Here is a 17,636-nt window from a genome sequence, read left to right as displayed (position 1 = left end):
AGAAATTCATTTTAATTTTGTTTTTAAGGAGCGGCTGCAGGCGAGCAGCGTGTTGACTAACGCCCGTACGTGGGGCGTTCACATTGTCCATGTAGATGGTATCCTTTCCTTTTGCCACCCCAAATGAGTGCAATGCAATTTGATGCAGTGAACCTCCGCGCCCAGCAGATGGCGCCTGCGAGTGCTAGTGCTTAGGCATCTTCCAGGTTGAGGCCTCCAAATGTCAAAAATCCTTAATGTCATCGCAGATGTTCTTATTTACTTGAAGAAGTTAAACAGCGAGCGTGTCATGAAATCCAGCCGAGCAGAGGTAAGAGAGGAAAATCATGTGAGCAACTTCAAACGGAATTAGGTACTAAGAGTGAAAAATAGTGGCAGAACCTCAACTCCATGTGTGCCTTTTCCGCAGAGGACTTCCACCAAGCAGTCGTCTTGTCATGTTGTCAAAGGTTCGTCTAGTTGAGCTAAATGTCGTAATACTGTCAGATGTCATCTGCTTGAACGTTATATGTTTTCTGTTTGACAGCTAAGCCTCTCCGATTGCCTTACCTCAAAATTGAAGATGTCAGCAGGTGAGTGTACAGTGGATACAAAAAGTCTACACGGTCATAATTAATAATAATATTAATAATAATTGGCGTTGTTTGATGTGAACAGGAAGTACAAGCCCTTGAATATGCAGTTGATGAGCTATCCCTCATTGTACTACTTGGGCCGATTCAGTCCCTTCGAGTCGCCGCCCCCTCCTCGTTTTGAGAAGACGGCGCAAGGAGACCATCCATCCAGGTTGCTCCTGCAAATTGGCTCGCTTACCTCTCCATGAATTCCGCCGTCAACATGTACTGATGGTTGTGTCTTGGGTCGTCGCTTCCCCCATCAGGCCAAAGAGCAAAGTGGAAAGCCGTAGTAAGGGGAAATCTCAAACCCTGTCGCCTTGGCCGCCGCGCAAAAAGAGCATCTCTTACTGTGAATCTTGCCTTCGCTCCTTCACCAACCTACCTGAGGTGAGAATATGCTCCTCATTCTGTGACTTCTTTGGAACTTTTCACTTTTGTCTTCCTGCAGCACTTGGAGTCTGATCAGCATCGCGCCTTTGCCACGGAGACTTCCAATTATGACGTCTTGGAGCAGCTGGTGTGCAAAATGCTTCCCGCATTCGACCTCCATCCTTCAGAGCAAGCTGAAGATGTGCCCAATAGGTGTGCTGCGCTCACGGTCACTTAAAAGAAATTGCTGCTCATTTGTTCACCTGTTTTTTTGTTTTTAGGCCACCAACTGCTCTGTCCATCCCGGCCAATTGTGAACTTGAGCTTCTGACTGACGCCGAGTTGGAGCATGAAATTCAAGCCTTGAAAGGACAATCATCTTTCCCCGCACCTGCTCAGAATTCTCCTCTTCAGTCCGTGAAATCACCCGAGGAACTGGATCCCATCCCGATTCCAGCCACGACGTCCACCGAGCTCCCGTGCCCCGAACCCGACGAACTCACCCACGCAGCAACTGTGCCCTTGGCTGTTTTGGACATGGCGCCACAAGTCCATTTTCCTCCAGCGCGCTCCCTCTGCCCTGCTACAGAAGATTTGTCTATTGACCTGTATGCCATGCCACCGGTCCTCAGCCCGCAAGTCTTCTCCGCCGAGGACAGGGAGACCCGCAGTTTATACTCTGAACCACCCGTCCTCAGTCCTCAGAATTCCGATGGAGATTATCAATGTGAAATGGAGACAACGCTAAGTGTGTCTGAATCGTTTCCTGTCTTCTTCCCCTTGCTTCCTTCTGTGGCAGTGTCCAATACAGAAGTGAAGGAAACCCCATGCCCTTTTAAGCAATCTCACCCGGCGACTCCAAACGTCCGAAAACGCCGTCGCAATTCCAGCTGCGACTGCGATTGTAGGAAAAGGAAAAGGATGGAAGAAAAGGACATTTCACGATCGGAAGGTCACATCGTTATGCAGGCTGAGCTGTGTTTTTCTGCGAGGACGACTCTTCAAGGGGTACAGTCAAATGCAGGCTCTCTAATGTGTCCTCCTGCGAGAGACAGCCAATTCTCTCCATTCAAATTGTTGGGTCACAGTGTTGAAGTAAGATGGTCGCCTGCTCCAAAGATCCCGTCACGCTTCTCCAGCCAAGACTTCCAACAATCGACTTCGGTGTGTATAGACCCAGCCCTGATCCCCAACGTAGCGCGCCTCTCCCCGGCCTCGTCTGACTCGGACTGGGACCGCGAGCTGCTGACCAGCCTGGGCTCCGCGCAGACCGGGTCGCCGTCGGGCCGGAGCGACGCGGCGGCGGCGGGCGAGCCGGACACAGACTTCATCCACAGGCCGTGCGTGTGGATGAGCGACAGCAGCTACGAGTCACGGCTGCACACCGCGTTGCGGCCAGCCATCCCTGCGGGGGAACCCTCGGCTTTCTCCAGGACGCTGGTGCAAATTGTTGAGGTACTTCACTGACTGCACTTTGAAGGACCATTGTTATGAACTCATTGAACCCCGTGCATTGTCTTGTAAAATGTGTTTACAGCTGCGTGTTTGTCTGTTTATTTTTGTCATCCGCGAAACTGCTCCCAATGTTGTTGTGCTGACATCAATCTCTGAGCAGCTGTCTGGAAACACGCACTTTTTTTTCCCTGAAAGAGTCATTATTCAATTAGTCTAAGTGCTTTGGAGCAGATCCCAATTGAGCTTGTCTAGATGGTCAGACATGCAAAGTGCTGGGAAAAGTGGAGCCCTCACACTTCCCTCCAGGATGGAATCAACGTGGGAAGGGAAAAAAAACACTTTGTAGGTGGGCCCAAATGTTCTTGCTGAATGTAAAGTGAAACTCCATGTGCTTTTAAATATATATTTTTTAAACAAAATAAAATAGAACAGATGACAGAGTGTTGAAATGATTTCCCTGCAATCTAAAGGCTGATTTAATGGAGAGTGAAACATTCGGGGTTGGGGGTAGGCTGATGTAAACATGCCTATTTGCCTTAATATAACATCACAGCAGATGTGGATGAAAACAATGTGATCATTTTATTAATGTGCCATGTTATTGACTCTCTACTGCCCCCAAGGGGCTTAAATACTAAACTGCACCAGTTGGTCCCGCAAGTAACTTCCTCCGCTCACGTTGTCGCTCATCAAAACGAACAGACACGTATGGAAGAAGATTAAATAACTATTTAGTTTTTCTTCTATGAGTTCCAGCGCGTGGTTTGAGAGCGCTCAAACGGTGTCCACGGGAACCGCGTTGTTTCGGGTTGGCAGCCGTCCACCACCGTGCTGCGCTCCTGTTGCACGCCTCCTGCTTGCTCACTTGACGGCGCCTGCACCGAGGAGGACACCAGCGGGGACTATGTGAGCATCATGCGTCCTGTCGGATGGCTGCTGTTCGCCGCAGTGTTTGCGCGGTGCTCCGTGTCGGGTGAGTGTGGCTTTTGAGTTGCATTTGTAGTGGGATTTTTTTTTTTTTTTTACCATGTGATTCCTTTCGGGTCCTGTGATTGAAAACCGTTGCATCGAATAAGTATTTGTTATTCTTAGGCAACTATTGCAAACTGTCACAAGGCTGTGAAGTTGTATTTTATTTTGTAATCCTGCAGATAGATTCTTAATTTGTCACTGTTATAAATTTTTTAAAAAGTACACTAATGCGCTTTGCAGGTGTGAGGGAGGGCTGGCAGCCCCCCACTGAAGTTCTGGTGCAGCCCAAAAGGCTCCTGCTGCAGATCCACTCCCAGGACGAGCTGCTCCACAGCCACCTCGACACCCGCGTCCAAAACTCCTCGACGAGGGCGCTGGTGGGTGCTTTAAAAACCTATCCCGCCATCATGACCTTCATATTCTTGCATATTAAATCACAATTGCAATGATAAGAAAAAATTGCAAACTGTTGATTTTTCAAAATAACTTGATTAATTTGAGAGATATTCTGTAGCGCCTGTATTTTGTTGCTGTTTCTCTCGCACTCCTGCCAGCCCGTGCATCTTGCCCAGAGTAGCTTCCTGGTGGAGGCCTTTGGCAGCTCGTTTATCCTCGACCTGGAACTCAACCAGTAAGTAAAGTCACTCCATCGACTCGACCGAGTGTCCTTGGTGTGACGGCCTGTGTCCACGATTGACGTTATTTACACTGGTGCTAACACTGTGTTAAGTGATACCCGATAATCAAATGAAAGAGGCCCTGGTGTTTTTGTCCTTCTCTCATCTCGAGTCACCTCCTGTCGACGGACTATGTGGAGAGACACTTTGAAGAGGACGGGCAGCCGTCGCAGATGAAGGTAACCGCTGTCGCCGAGGACATCAAGAAGGATGCGCTAAATAGCCGACGACACCTATTCTCCGTCCTTTTTCCGGAACAGAACTAAACAATAGCCGCGTCTTCCCGCTGTCGCCGCACGCGTGTTTCTCCGCCACAGTGTAGCTGACCAATCAGTGGACGGTTGTCATGGTATTCAGCAGCAAGCCACAGCGGCTCTATTCGGCAATGGCGTGAGGGGAATTCAAATAGGTTCTATTTCCCAGCGTTAAACCCAAACACGCAGGAGCTTCGGCGTGTATAAAAAAATATTTCAAATGGTGGAATGATCATGAAGAAAGATTAGGGCAATAAACGGAATAATAAATGCACGTCCTCTCCACTGGCAAGGTGTTGTGACTGATTGGTGAGGGCTCGCCGCGCATGACAATTTAATATTTTTCTGCCCTTGCCGGCCGGTGTACATTATATGAAGAACGTGCATCTCCTCCTCCAAGTTCAACGAGGAGTGCTGCGTCAAGCAATTTCACTAACCCCCCGCCCCCCCTGTTTATTTATTAGCCCTCTCTGGCTAAGTGCTCCAGCCACCCACTTGTCCCAAGTTAGTCCCGGATTTATTTTAATTGATGGCATTCCTCCAATTTTTTGACTTTGGTGATTGTTTTCCCAGGGAGGCGAACACTGTTACTACCACGGGCGTTTGCGAGGGCTGCCCCGATCTTGGGTGGCTGTGTCCACCTGTCGCGGCCTGTGGTGAGAAAGTTTGCACACATCCATCATCCAGTCCCGTGACCTAACCCTTCTGCATTTTGTGTGTCACTCATCCAAGGGGGATGTTCTCCGACGGGAACGTCTCCTATGGGATCGAACCGGCGAGCGGTGGCGAGGTGAATCTTGATGGAATTGGCATCCAACACCTCTCAGTCATTCAAAGTTGTCGTTGGAATTTTCCACTGGAAACTGAGGCGTGTCTTTGTAAGGTGCCCTGCGGTACTTTGGCGAGGTGCAATCGTGTGCACTAGTGAAAAGTGGTAGGACAGAGCGGAAGAGCTCAATTTTCCTTTGGTAATGGAGCTCACTTACACAGACGAGGGAGGCGGATCAATAGCAGCCCTTCACCCCCCACTAATAGTTGTGTCCTTGGCTTTATATGTCAGATTTTCATAAAGTATTCATCCCCGGCTCCAATGCGCCATGCATTATGACCGCCCACTGAGTGATCCGTTAATTCATTATGCATCAGCCGGGCTCTCCTCACACAAGCTTTTATAACATTTGAGATATTTACATCAAATCCAATCTAACTTTTCTTTTTGTTCTGCTCCGCAGGCAGACCATGTCGTGTATCGCATGCCTCGCATCGACCTCCTCCCGTTTCCACCTCCAGGTAGGGCTACAACTCGCCGACGTGGAAGTCACTTATTCCCCCCCACAAATTAAGCTGGTCAGGGTTTTAGGAAGAATCTCAAGGCAGCATCATTTTATTCTCGTTACATGGTAAAGACTGCATTGACATTGGACATCTTCAATTTCTATCCGCCCCCTCCATTTGTCTTCTTCCGTGGCCCTTATGCTATTGATTACTCCGTGTACCAAAAATACCCGACCCGTCTGATGACTAAGCCCTCTCTTTTTTTTTTTCCCTTGCTCTCCTGCCATCTTGTTTGCAGACGGGAAGAGGCGGGATGGAGACGACTGGTCTGCCCTGGAGGCGAGGAAGAGGCTTGCCAACAGCTTGAGACGATCAAAACGACAAGTCAGTTGTTGTTATTCTATTTGTCTCCAAGTGTAAAACCTTAAAAGATTGCATCTTCTACCTTTCAAATGACTTTGTCCCCTGCAGGTGCGCCGGGGTCAACGCACAGTGCAGACCGAGACCAAATACATCGAACTTATGGTCGTAAATGACCATGAACTGGTGACTCCAACTAAAATTACCTTTATTAGAAAAAAAACAAAAAGACATTTTGAAATTCCAGCACTTTTTTGACACGCTGTTTCTTCTCTTCAGTTTGTCCAGCAGCGTCGCTCGACCTCTCACACGAAGAACTTTGCCAAAGCGGTGGTGAACATGGCGGATGCGGCAAGTTCTTTTTTTTTTTTTCTTTAATAGTATGCAAAAGTGATTCAGCAAACAACGAAAGACTGAGGACTCTCGTCACACTTGTGCAGATCTATAAGGATCAGCTCAACACGCGCATCGTCCTGGTCGCCATGGAAACGTGGTCGTCGGAAAACCGCATCGCGGTGGGCGACGACGCCCTGCTGACCCTGCGCGACTTCATGAAGTACCGCAAGGCCAGCATCCGCGAGCGTTGCGACGCCGTGCACCTCCTCTCGTAAGTTTTGACACTCGGCCAACCGTCGTCCAAAAGCATCATGTCCCTCACTCTCCCCGCAGCGGGAGGACGTTCATGAGCAGCCGCAGCGAGGCCGCCTACATCGGCGGAATCTGCTCGCTCAACAGAGGTGGTGGCATCAATGAGGTGAAGCCTTCATAGCATCTTGCCATCGCCAGCACCCAGCTAACATGCTTTGTTTGCTCAGTATGGCGCCGTGGGCCCGGTGGCCATCACGCTGTGCCAAAGCCTGGGCCAGAACATCGGAATGCTGAGGAATAAGGACAGACCTGCTGCAGGTTGGCTTAATTCACTCGTCAAGAACAGCCAGTGGGAATGTTTTTGTATTTTTCGTTCAATTGTTACAAATTGACTCCATCTCAAGCTAAATATTGTTCTATCATTGTTCTGAGCACGGTTGCTTTGATTTGTTTCCAGGAGACTGCAGGTGTCCAGACCCGTGGCTGGGATGCATCATGGAGGACACCGGGTTAGTCCAAATGAGCCAAATAATCTTTTCAGCCAAACAAACGTAACTGTTGTCTATTTGTTTGTATCGCTCAGCTACTACCTCCCCAGGAAGTTCTCTCGCTGCAGCGTGGACGAATATCTCCGCTTTCTACAGCAAGGCGGCGGCAGCTGCTTGTTCAACAAGCCCAGCAAGGTGAAAGAGTCAAATCATCGCTGATAGAAGCCAGAGGATGGCGCCAAAGCAATATATTACTAATAGTTTTGTTGCCATCTTGTCGTGATTTGGGACTAAAACCGACATTGAACGTTGCAGCTGCTGGACCCGCCCGAGTGCGGCAACGGATACGTGGAGATGGGTGAGGAGTGCGACTGTGGCACACTCGTGGTAACTCCTCTCTCCCTTCCATCTACATGAGCGTGTTGTAATCATAAACATATGGCAAAGTTTCTTCTGCTAGGAGTGCACCCGCAACGGGGCAAACTGCTGCAAGAAGTGCACACTGACCCACAATGCCATGTGCAGCACCGGCCTCTGCTGCAAGGACTGCAAGGTTAGTTATTGACGTGTTTTTCTTTAAACCGTCATATGGCACGTTTTTTTTTTTTTTTTTTTTACCCCCCATCGTCTTGGCAGTACGAGCTGAGAGGCGTGACGTGTCGCGAGGCCGTCAACGACTGTGACATCCCAGAAACGTGCGTAGGGGACTCCGGCCAGGTATGAAAATTGAAGTCTCGAAAAAAAGGATTCGAAATGATTTATTGTGACTTTTTCTATCCACATGATACGTTTTGTGCCCGGTAGTGCCCTCACAACGTCCATAAACTAGATGGCTACACATGCGAGGCCAGCCGGGTAAGGTCGCCCCGGCCCAACGTCTGTTTTCCTCCACTGTGACCCTTGACCCCTCCCTCCTCCTCCTCCTCAGGGCCGCTGCTACGGAGGCCGCTGTAAGACCAGAGACAGCCAGTGCAGGAGCCTGTGGGGCTACAGTAAGGCTATGCCAAAGGCTCTGCTGTACAAAAGTTATTTTCCATTGACGCCCCCGCTCGTTTGCTGGATCCCCACCCTCAGGCGCCGCTGACAGATTTTGCTACGAAAAACTCAATTCCGAGGGCACAGAGAAAGGGAACTGCGGTCCTGAGCCCGGCGGCCGGGGATGGCTGCATTGTAACAAGCAGTGAGTGAGACGGGGAATTAGATCCATTTAGCAGCGAGGCTAACAAAATGCCTTTTTTTTGATTCAGGGACGTTCTATGCGGTCTGCTGCTGTGCACCAACGTGAGCCAAAAGCCCAGCTTTGGCGAGCTGCAGGGCAAACTCACCGGTTTGACTATCTATCATCACAACAGATACCTTGACTGCAGGTGAGCATTCAATTCTCTCTATTTTCCACATCCTCTATGTGGATGAATGAAAACAAAAAACTGTTTGTTTTTTTTAAAGGGGCGGTCACGCTGTGCTGGACGACGGCTTGGACTTGGGCTACGTGGAAGACGGGACACCGTGCGGGCCCGACATGATGTGCCTGGAGCGCCGCTGCCTCCCAGTCACCACCTTCAATCTCAGCATGTGTCCCAGCTCGTCCGTGGCGCGCATCTGCTCCCATCACGGCGTAAGACCGCCACACGCCCTCCTATTATATTCTGGGTTAATGATCGCATTTGACCTTTGGAACCCTTTTCAGACGTGCAGCAACGAGCTGAAGTGTATCTGCGATCGCGACTACACTGGCAAAGACTGCAGCGTGTTTGACCCCATTCCCATTCCCACGCCAGCCGAGGGCCTGGGGCAATATAAAGGTAAAAGTGGTGGCGCTGTGTACGCATATATTTTCCACTGATGAATTTCTGCAGGTCCGAGCGGTACCAACATCATCATTGGCTCGGTGGCCGGTGCCATCCTGGTGGCTGCCATCGTCCTGGGAGGCACTGGATGGGGATTCAAGTAAGTACACGCATGCACCAGGGCTGCTAAGCATCTCATGCAAAAGAGTTTTGAGCCTCACCGTTCACTGTCCCATCTGTCTCTCTCTCTCTTGCTCTCTCCATCTTCTTGCCTGCATCCTTGTGGATCCAGAAACATCCGGAGAGGAAGGTACGACCAGGCCTTTGAGTCCTGAACTTCAAAATACATACATATAAAATTATGTGCACACTCATTATCGTGGGTGATTTTTTTTTTCAGTGAGCATTTGTGGGTTAAGTATTTGGGGGCTTTTTTTTTTCTTTTATATAACACATCAGTTTGCTCACCTGATGGACTTGACTGGGCTGCAATTCTTGTAACATTGACAACATTCCATAGCAATGAATCACAATTTTAGCCGTCGTATTTATTTATTTGTTTTCTTACTGATAACTGCTTCTCCATCCTTCTCTTTTCTTTTTACATCTCCTTCTGCTCTCTCTACCGACTCAGATCTTCTGGAGTTTGATCCACATCCCAAACAAAAATGTCTTTCCCTCGCTGCTTGCGGAACATTTTGAGGCACCATCTCGCCTATTGAAGGGCTCCAGGAGCCCTCATGTCCCGCCATCGCTCCCTCTTCTTTTCTTCTTTCAAGTGATGTCACTGAGCTCGGCATGACCGACATGCTGCTGTTGATGCTCCACCCTACGCGCATTTAACGGCAATAGTAGCAAAAAAAAAAAAAAGCCTCATTAGCCTCTCCTGTTCGCATATGTAATACGCATTCAGCTGTGTTTAACCTTTTTGTTCCTCTGATATTTTCTTTATATCCCCACTGTCCACTTCAATAGATAAAGTAGGTGCTCTTCCTCACGAAGGGTCCAGCCTGTTTCAAAATGGCCCAATTGCAGGCTGCATTGATCGAATAAAAAAGTTGCAGCTATTCACAGCCCAAAAGCATGTTCTTGATCAAGATCATCTGCATTGTCTTTATTCAGCGGAAACTGCTAGTTTTTAAGGTTTTGTATCCAATAACAGGATTCCGGCGGGTTTTTTCCTCGTGCTGTAGGCTATTCTGTTTTCATCTTAGAAATTAAAACGTAAAATCAAACTGTTGTGACACTTTTCCTTTTTCGCTCCAGACAAAAAAAGGGTTCATTCTTTTGTGTGTGTGTTTGTGGCGTGAAATCTAAAGCGACAATTTCCTGGATGAACCAAAGCGTCACGTAAAGCAAGACGCCTGCTGACCTTTTGGCCTTTCGTCAGCTAAGTGGGCACACGAGGAAATATTTGTCACCCTTTCTCATGATTCACATTGCACATTGTATTTCTTTTGCCGCTATTTGAAATGGTTCTGGTTAGGTATGCATACTAAACTATACCACTCATTTATTTAGCGACCGTCAATTAGTTATGACGCATGCGTTGATGACGTAGTGCTCCTGCGACCGCGTCTCACAACAAACATGTCAGCTGTGAGAGCAAAGCGTTCAAAGGTTTGGGTTAACTTCATAAAAGTGACTGAAAAATCTGCTCAATGCACCATTTGTCAGAAAGTAGTTGCTGCCAAGGGGGAAACACGAGCAACCTTATGACGCACTTGGAGTGTGCTCACGGGATAAAGCTAAAAGACCGCCCCGTGTTTGACTGTTTACATGGAGCGGCTAATGCTAATGCCACAGCTTCAACGGCTCCTTCCAGCTCTTGTGACCATGCTTTGACAACGAGTCACGGTAAGGAGGCATGCTATGTTAAATCCGCTAATATACCTGGCCGTTAATGTTATGTTGTATTGTTTTTCTGCAAAGCTACCGCAGAAGTCCGCACGCAAGAACGCCCATTCTCGCTAAACGAGGGAAAACAAAACAAAGATGACTAGCAATACATAAAGCATTCATTTTAAATGTACAGCATCACTGTCACTTACTTGTTGTTGACTTGTTAAAAGCTTACATTGAAGGTACATGATGTTGCTTGTTATTAGCCCTTGCAACAATAAAATGGTTGTTAAAAATGAATATTTTTCATCTTCTTGTTCACATCTTCAGTCAAATTACTTGTAGACAAATCAATGAGAGCAGTGATAAATATTGACATCAATTAGGAGTATTGACATTGCTAAAATCCTAACAATATGCATCCCTGTCGATCCCCCACAGTGGACGTGGCCGTGAAGATGGGACCGGCCTGGCGGTGTCGGGACGAAGGCCGCAGCCCGGCTAACGTGATGTTTACGGTGGACGCCATGGTGCCGGATAATGATGGCAGTGAAGAGGAACAGAAGCTGATGCAGACACTCAGGTAAGAAAGCCACTTAGGTTGAGAACGCCAGTAGACCGATAAGCCGCCAATTTTTTATCTGTTTTTGTAATGTTCCGCTTCCGGTTGTTTGGCCACCAAGGGCCAGTGCAAGACCCAAGAAGATAGCAAGATTTTTTTCTGTGATGTTTTTCCGTTGCTTATCTATTAAACTGCGTCTCAGGGGCGACGGTGTCCTGTTGGAGAGAGCGGATGACAACACGAGTGAACCCTGTGTCCTGATGCTGAGCTGCGGCCTCGCCAGGGTCGCCGCCATCGGCCGCCTGACGATAATCAGCGAGGCACGGACCATGGAGGTATACCTGCCCACGGGGGAATACTGCGGCACTGTTCGGGGCCAGAAGCAAGACCACGTCCAGGATGACGACAGGTCAATAAGCCACCCGCCCGTGATTTCCAAGGCATGTGTTGGACTTTTTGTTGTTGTGTGTGGGCAGAGGACCTTTCTACAGGAAGCAGCTGGACCTCGACGACACGCCATCGTCATGTGATGTGAAGGTGATGACTCACTTTTGTACCGTTTCCAAAATCTCCTGGCACACCACCAACCGCGTCCGAGTCAGGACTCTGTGGAAAGAAAACAAAAATCAAATCCCTCCCCCCTCAGCTGCTCTCTCTGGCGGGTCGAAGCAGCGTGCTGCTCTGCGGCATGGTGGTGGCCCTCCGGCCTCTGCGGCCCAGCCCGCCCCGAAACGCCGGCGCCATCGACCTGCAGGAGGTCCAGAGTCTGGTGAACGGAATGGGCGGCGACCTCTCGCCGGGGGCTCAGAACCTCATGGACATGCTGCACTTCCAGCAGAAGGTAGCCAAGCGCACGCAAGATGACCGACACGCCCACGAATGGCAGCAAACGTAAATGCAACTGTGCTCACCACATGGTGCTTGCCCTCAGAACCAAAGCAGCTTTCTGCCGCTCCTGATGGGCGGGGGACTCTTGACCTCTTTGGCCACCCCACCGTGTGTCGGGATCATACAGGTAGCGTATAGCGCGCTGCGCACGAATAGCACGAACCTGCCCTTGATTGACAAGGACTTGTTTTTGACACACAGGGTCCAGCGGACTCGCCAGGGCCCGCCCCTCCAGCGCCCGATGACCGGCTGACCCAGATGACGCGCCGCTTCCTGTCAGGCAGCCGGGACAACGGTGCGGGCGCTGTCTCGCCCGACTTGCTACGCGAGCTCTGCGCTCAGCTGACACCACTCAAACTGGAGCGCAACAACACACAGTAGGTTACACAACTTACGCACATCCATGCTAAAGTTACCGCTATTGCAATAAATACATGGCGTGCGTTCGCTACTATTGTCCTCGTGGGAAACGTGAGGCGACGAAAATGGACGATGCTTCCAAACACAAATTTGTTTTCAATCTACTTTTGTAGTCCCCTTATGTAACAACTTTGACCCCCCCCCCCCCCCCCTTCTCCCAAGCTCAACCCTTTTCTTGCGTGTTTCATGTGCTGAGCTCATGGTGTTAATCTGTTTGGGCTTGGCGCTACAGTCTCCTTGCGGGATCATATGTTGCACAAGCGAAAACATTTTGGAGAAACATCAACTCCGACATCTGCTTCAAGTCTTCCCATTTATGTCAACGCTTTCTTGTTTTTTCGGACGTGAGGTTTTGTCATACATTATCTAATCTTCCACAGCTGTCCCAGGCTTTCCAAAAAGTTTTTGTGGCGGTGAGCGAGTGACAGAGTTTTGCCGGTCAGCGCAGCTTCTGCTGATGTTTTATTTTTAGTTTGCCATTAAAGGCAGGAACCAGAAATGTTCTCCCAAGTCACCAAGTGAACTGGGCAAGTGCTTCTTAAAAGATCGGCGTGTTGTGGTTGGCTAGCGTGAGCTTAGGCATCATAATAAAAGCACAGCAAAGACTATTTTACAAGCCCTAGAACGTTGTTGTTTGTCCCTCAGGACAGCAGACGCGTCCATGGAGCGCCGCCTTGAGGAAATGGAGCGGCGTCTGAAGGAGCATGTGGACCGCCGACTGGATGCTCTGGAGCACAAGCTGGACAGAGTGCTCCTCACCGCCCTCCAGCAGGGGAAGCCCGCGGCCCCCATGCCCGACGACCCACCCGCGGCTCAGGTGCAGACAACAATGCAGACAACAAAGAAAGGCAATAAAACACCACCAACATTCTGTTAAAAATAATTGTATTTTCATCCTTGAAAAATGGTCCTACACGTAAAAACAAGTCCCCAACACAAGTCAAGTCATTGAGCCAGCACAAGTGGCCACTGGTGGCACGTGCGTCTTTGGTGTCTTTGCTTGCGACGCGTGGTCTCGAGGGTCGGTCCGTCCATGACGTCCTTAGCCTCGACGGGTGTTCCGCGACTCGTCACGGCTCGACGTCGTCGGGCACGACTGAGAGAATGACGTCCTCGTTGCCTCGCCTCACCACAAGCCGTAGTGTGTCGTCGCGCCTGATGGCGGCGCTCACGTCGCTCGCCGACGTCACGCGTTCGCCGTTGATGCTGATAATCACGTCGCTCTCCCGCACACCGGCGCTAGCTCGCAAAAAACACACCATCGGGCCGCCGTGAGTTTGATGACCCGTGACGGAGTGTTATGTCATTTTCCATCAAGTTGGTACACTCACGCCTCGGCGGGGGTCCGGCGGAGGACTTCGATGACGTAAGCGCCCGAGGTGACGTCTGGGAAGTCCGACCGTCTGTCCTTCAGCTCCTTGGCCAGACTGGGGAGAAAAATGTGTCACTTTTTGCAACAGGAAATGATCCTTTGTGTTTCTTGCTCAAGATTTCCGTGGGAAGTTAATATGGAAGTAGGCTTGAAGCGTTCTGTTCTATTTCTATCGGTCACCAATCCTACTGGGCGGCCCAAAGTTTTTCTTGGCGTGATGGTGACAATGCGATGACCACTTGCAGCGTTCCCAAGCACATTTGTCCCACGTTTCCAGCGCTCTGTCATTATGCGCCACTCGGGCATGGTAATAATAGAGCGGCGCGAATCAGAGTATAGATCACGTTGTGGCATTTACAACACTGGGGCGTCTCCCACTGCCGCCATGGGGTCACAATGTGTATGTGCACGTGCGCTCACATTGGTGTGAGGCTCATCATCCTGATGCCGATGTACTTCTTCTTGCCGCTGTTCCTCCCTTGACCAAAAAGAAGCGTATTAAAAAACAATGGCAACAGAACAACAAACGTGTCCATGCGTGCTTGGGCGTACCTTTGGCCTGGCGCTCGTGCGACTCTGCTAAGAACTGTCGTATTTTGTCAGACGGGATGGCAAAGGAGATTCCCGCTGTCACCTTCAGCGTGTTGATGCCGATCACCTCGCCGTCCTGCAAGGCGCACGTGTACGCACACTGGCCCATTTCTAAAGGACTTGGCGAGCGGACGAGCACTTACCAGGTTGACAAGCGGCCCTCCCGAGTTGCCGTACTGCCCCCGGAAAAGAGGAGCGCAAAAAAGCGGGTCAAAGTAGATTTGGGCTGCCGTTTTGTCTTTTGGAGTCACTCACGTTGATGATGGCGTCGGTCTGGATGTAGTCCATGTCGGAGTTGTGGAGGCCCAGCTCCTTGCCTTGTCGCTGCGTGGTGCTGACAATGCCAGTGGTGACGGTGTTCTGCAGCGAGAAGGGGCTACCAATGGCCACCACAAACTCGCCGGGGCGCAACTCCGCCGATCGGCCCAGCAGCAGAACCGGCAGCTTGGTCTGAAAGGTAAAACTGGGCCCATCAGGTCCCCGTGTGGCTCCTTTGCCTCAGCTTCATTTTGATTCTGGCTTTTTTTTTTTTTTTTATTTGTGTAGCTGCATGTCGAAGTTATAACCAACTCACAGGCACGTTGATTTTGATGAGGGCGATGTCGGCCTTCTCGTCGACGTCCAAGATCTTGGCATCATAGGTGGCGCCGCTCTTCAGCTCCACCTGCGGGCAATACGGCGGACGTCACATCTCCGACCTTAACCTCGGCTTCGGGGCCGCTGCGGCGGACCTTCGCTCGATGCTTATTGGCCACCACGTGGGCATTGGTGACTATGAGGCCGTCCTCAGACACGACGAAACCCGAGCCGCTGGCCACAGCCACTTCCCGCTTGGAATAAACCATCCTGTGAGCAAGGGGGTGGATCGTTATGGCATGCCGATGCCCAGCTACCCCGACTCGGTCTTCATACTTGCGGAAAAGTTCGATGTGGACGACAGCCGGCGCAATCTTCTCCACCACGTCGGCGATGAAGTTATACCTGAAGCGAAGACTGTCGGGGTTCTTCTGACCTGCTGGAGAAAGGATGTCAGACGTCAGGGACTGTGGCGCCGGTACCCGATGAGCACTCAGAGGTCAACATAGCGCTACGCTTGACTTAATTCAAGTGTTAGACAAGACAAACGCCGATAGCAAACGTTGATGGCTGAGCGAGTCCTAATCGGTTGTTAAGCTGAAAGGTGGGCGTGCTCCGACTGGTAAACGGCACGGTTCCAGAATGAGGTCAGGTGGGGACGTGCACTTGGCAACGACTTTAATCTCATCCAGGGCCTTCTTTTCACATCGGCGGGCCAATTCGAAGGCGATGAGCCACGAACCGCAATCCAATCTTATCTGATCCCATCTGGAGGCGGACGAGCCTCAACTGGTAAAGATTTCTGAGTCACCGGGCAAGCGTTGACGCTGGATCCCGGCTTGTCTGCACAGGGACCGGGAAAGAAAATAAATTGCTCAAATCTGGGTTAAATAACGTCTGACCCACATTCGAGCGATCGACCAATCGTCTACCGGCCGTGAGTCATGGCAACAAACGCGCCGCAGACCTCATTCCAGGCTCCAAAGTTCTGTCGAGCGAGTCGACATAACAGCCGGCGGCCTTCAGGATCCACTTCAAAGTTTTGGAAGGAAAAAGACTTTTCTCATGCAGGAATGTCAAAAGTGGCTCACGGGGCTGATTCAGTCCAACTTCAGACCAGAAGTGTAGTATAGTCTGGATAGAAACGATAGAAACGGAAATAATACCACAACGCGATTAACTGCAAAGAAATTTGGGCTTCTGCCAGCTACGGCTTGCAGACCCTCGGCGACCACAGTTTGAATCCGCTGGCTTAATTGGAGACTTTGTCACTACTTGCGAGATGGCAAAATGACAATAGTGTGTTGCCATGGTGACCGGATGTCATTTCAACAATGTGGAACATTCCAAGCGGAAACAACAAGTTTAGTCTGGGCGCGCGTATACACGCACGCGCACAGCCGATGCCAACTTAGCACTTTTGTAGCAACTTTGCAGCCAAGCTGGCTATTTCACACACCCTATTTCACAAATTTGCGCCCACACCCGCTCCAACGACCACTGCAACTCACCGTGGCCGCACGCGCCTCTCTGGACAAGGATGACGGGCGGCCGCCCGGCCTGGAGAGCGCGGACGGTTTCGCGTCGGAGCTTGCAGACGTTGGCGTAGGTGACGCCGTCGCTGCCGCAGGCGGGCTCGGGGTTGGCACACGCGCACACGCCCGCCCTGGCCCTGCGCCGAACCGTACTCGTGGCCGCCACGCCGTCGCTTGTCGTGCACGTCAAACCGTCGCCGCAGCGCCGCTCGTCCTCGCCGCACGGGTCACCCTCGTCGGCCGCGCACGCCCGGCAGCAGTCGCATGCATCCAGCGCCACCCCGGCCGGGCACTTGGCGGGCGAGGGCGGGGGCGCGCATCGCGACGGGTCGCACGTCTCGGGGCAGCCGATGGCAGAGCGCTTTGAGCGCCACGAGGCGTTGGCGGAGGCGAGCAGCGCGCACGCGAGCACTAGCGCGATCATCATGCGTGGAAAGAGAACAGAAAATAAGCGAGTCCTGACAATTGAAGCTTGGAAAGCTGGCGGCCAAGTGAAGCTGAGCTGACTTGGTGCGCTTTTAAAAGATTGGCCAGCGCCTGTGACGTCAGCGGGCGGGGAGGAGACGCGGACCATATTTTTGTTTCTTTGTGATAAAAAAAATTATATTTTTGGGTGGAGAACAAGCCCTGTTCTTCTGTGAAAATCAGAGGCAGTATTTCCCCACTTCTTCACCCATATTTCACCGTGAATAATTAGTGGATTTTTTCTTCTTCTTTCTTTTTTCTTTACTTTTTGCATGAAACATTAGAGTGCTGTTTTTCTCCTTAAAAACACATGACACAAAGCACTTGTATAAGCGGATTTGCGTAATGAATGCGCTCATACACACGCGCGCGCGCGTGTGGGCGCACACACGCATGTCGTGCTTTATGAGCCCAGTCGGATGAGCGCACATATTTGAAGAATTAGTGATGAAGCACAGGCCAGGACAACACCCTGTCCTCTCCTCTGTGCCAGGCGTCGGTGTCGCTATAGCGCTCGCTGGTTTGTTTTAAGAGAATAAACTG

General features: G+C 50.7%; 4 protein-coding genes across 12 annotated transcripts in view; 3 read left to right on the top strand and 1 right to left on the bottom strand.

The window, feature by feature from the left end:
* Window positions 1-2,877, top strand: part of dbf4b (DBF4B-CDC7 kinase regulatory subunit) — a 52,525-nt gene extending 49,648 nt beyond the window's left edge. For all 7 annotated transcript variants that reach the window (XM_049759231.2, XM_049759227.2, XM_049759228.2 and 4 more), the window contains 8 exons: window positions 29-98; window positions 249-310; window positions 410-449; window positions 527-572; window positions 658-786; window positions 881-1,004; window positions 1,066-1,199; window positions 1,268-2,877. In XM_049759231.2, coding sequence (XP_049615188.1) covers window positions 29-98; window positions 249-310; window positions 410-449; window positions 527-572; window positions 658-786; window positions 881-1,004; window positions 1,066-1,199; window positions 1,268-2,453 — 1,791 coding nt within the window. In that variant the 3' untranslated portion in view covers window positions 2,454-2,877. The remainder of the gene's footprint in view (window positions 1-28; window positions 99-248; window positions 311-409; window positions 450-526; window positions 573-657; window positions 787-880; window positions 1,005-1,065; window positions 1,200-1,267) is intronic.
* Window positions 2,878-3,020: 143 nt separating this feature from the next.
* On the top strand, window positions 3,021-10,077 carry LOC125991370 (disintegrin and metalloproteinase domain-containing protein 11). 2 transcript variants are annotated; one of them, XM_049759234.1, is made up of 27 exons: window positions 3,021-3,414; window positions 3,654-3,790; window positions 3,968-4,044; window positions 4,203-4,269; window positions 4,918-5,000; window positions 5,077-5,134; window positions 5,577-5,634; window positions 5,918-6,003; window positions 6,091-6,165; window positions 6,259-6,330; window positions 6,420-6,586; window positions 6,649-6,733; window positions 6,795-6,885; window positions 7,025-7,076; window positions 7,151-7,250; window positions 7,371-7,442; window positions 7,516-7,608; window positions 7,692-7,772; window positions 7,860-7,910; window positions 7,984-8,047; window positions 8,130-8,235; window positions 8,303-8,422; window positions 8,502-8,670; window positions 8,743-8,857; window positions 8,912-9,002; window positions 9,135-9,152; window positions 9,477-10,077. In XM_049759234.1, the coding sequence occupies exons 1-27, from the start codon at window positions 3,357-3,359 to the stop codon at window positions 9,490-9,492; spliced, it is 2,262 nt and encodes a 753-aa protein (XP_049615191.1). In that variant the 5' UTR covers window positions 3,021-3,356; the 3' UTR covers window positions 9,493-10,077. The 2 variants fall into 2 exon arrangements, with proteins under 2 accessions (XP_049615191.1, XP_049615190.1); XM_049759233.1 differs by having other exon boundaries at window positions 9,135-10,077.
* A 313-nt stretch (window positions 10,078-10,390) lies between these two features.
* On the top strand, window positions 10,391-13,437 carry c21h10orf88 (chromosome 21 C10orf88 homolog). The gene is made up of 8 exons (XM_049759241.1): window positions 10,391-10,699; window positions 11,126-11,267; window positions 11,449-11,655; window positions 11,723-11,783; window positions 11,893-12,087; window positions 12,178-12,261; window positions 12,336-12,511; window positions 13,200-13,437. Exons 1-8 carry the CDS (start codon window positions 10,504-10,506, stop codon window positions 13,429-13,431), a joined length of 1,293 nt encoding a protein of 430 aa, XP_049615198.1. The 5' UTR covers window positions 10,391-10,503; the 3' UTR covers window positions 13,432-13,437.
* Window positions 13,423-17,137, bottom strand: LOC125991373 (serine protease HTRA1B). Of its 2 annotated transcripts, none has more exons than XM_049759236.2 (10): window positions 16,605-17,137; window positions 15,430-15,532; window positions 15,249-15,363; window positions 15,092-15,181; window positions 14,773-14,967; window positions 14,661-14,693; window positions 14,479-14,593; window positions 14,347-14,404; window positions 13,886-13,981; window positions 13,423-13,793 (listed from the first exon to the last, which is right to left on the bottom strand). In XM_049759236.2, the coding sequence occupies exons 1-10, from the start codon at window positions 17,053-17,055 to the stop codon at window positions 13,625-13,627; spliced, it is 1,425 nt and encodes a 474-aa protein (XP_049615193.1). In that variant the 5' UTR covers window positions 17,056-17,137; the 3' UTR covers window positions 13,423-13,624. The 2 variants fall into 2 exon arrangements, with proteins under 2 accessions (XP_049615193.1, XP_049615194.1); XM_049759237.2 differs by having other exon boundaries at window positions 15,430-15,529.
* Window positions 17,138-17,636: the final 499 nt, after the last annotated feature.

The sequence above is a fragment of the Syngnathus scovelli genome, chromosome 21 (genome assembly GCF_024217435.2).
Source record: "Syngnathus scovelli strain Florida chromosome 21, RoL_Ssco_1.2, whole genome shotgun sequence".
NCBI classification, from domain to species: Eukaryota; Metazoa; Chordata; class Actinopteri; order Syngnathiformes; family Syngnathidae; genus Syngnathus; species Syngnathus scovelli.
The sequence above is the reverse complement of the archived record's forward strand: the minus strand, read 5'-3'. Positions and strand labels throughout refer to the sequence as shown.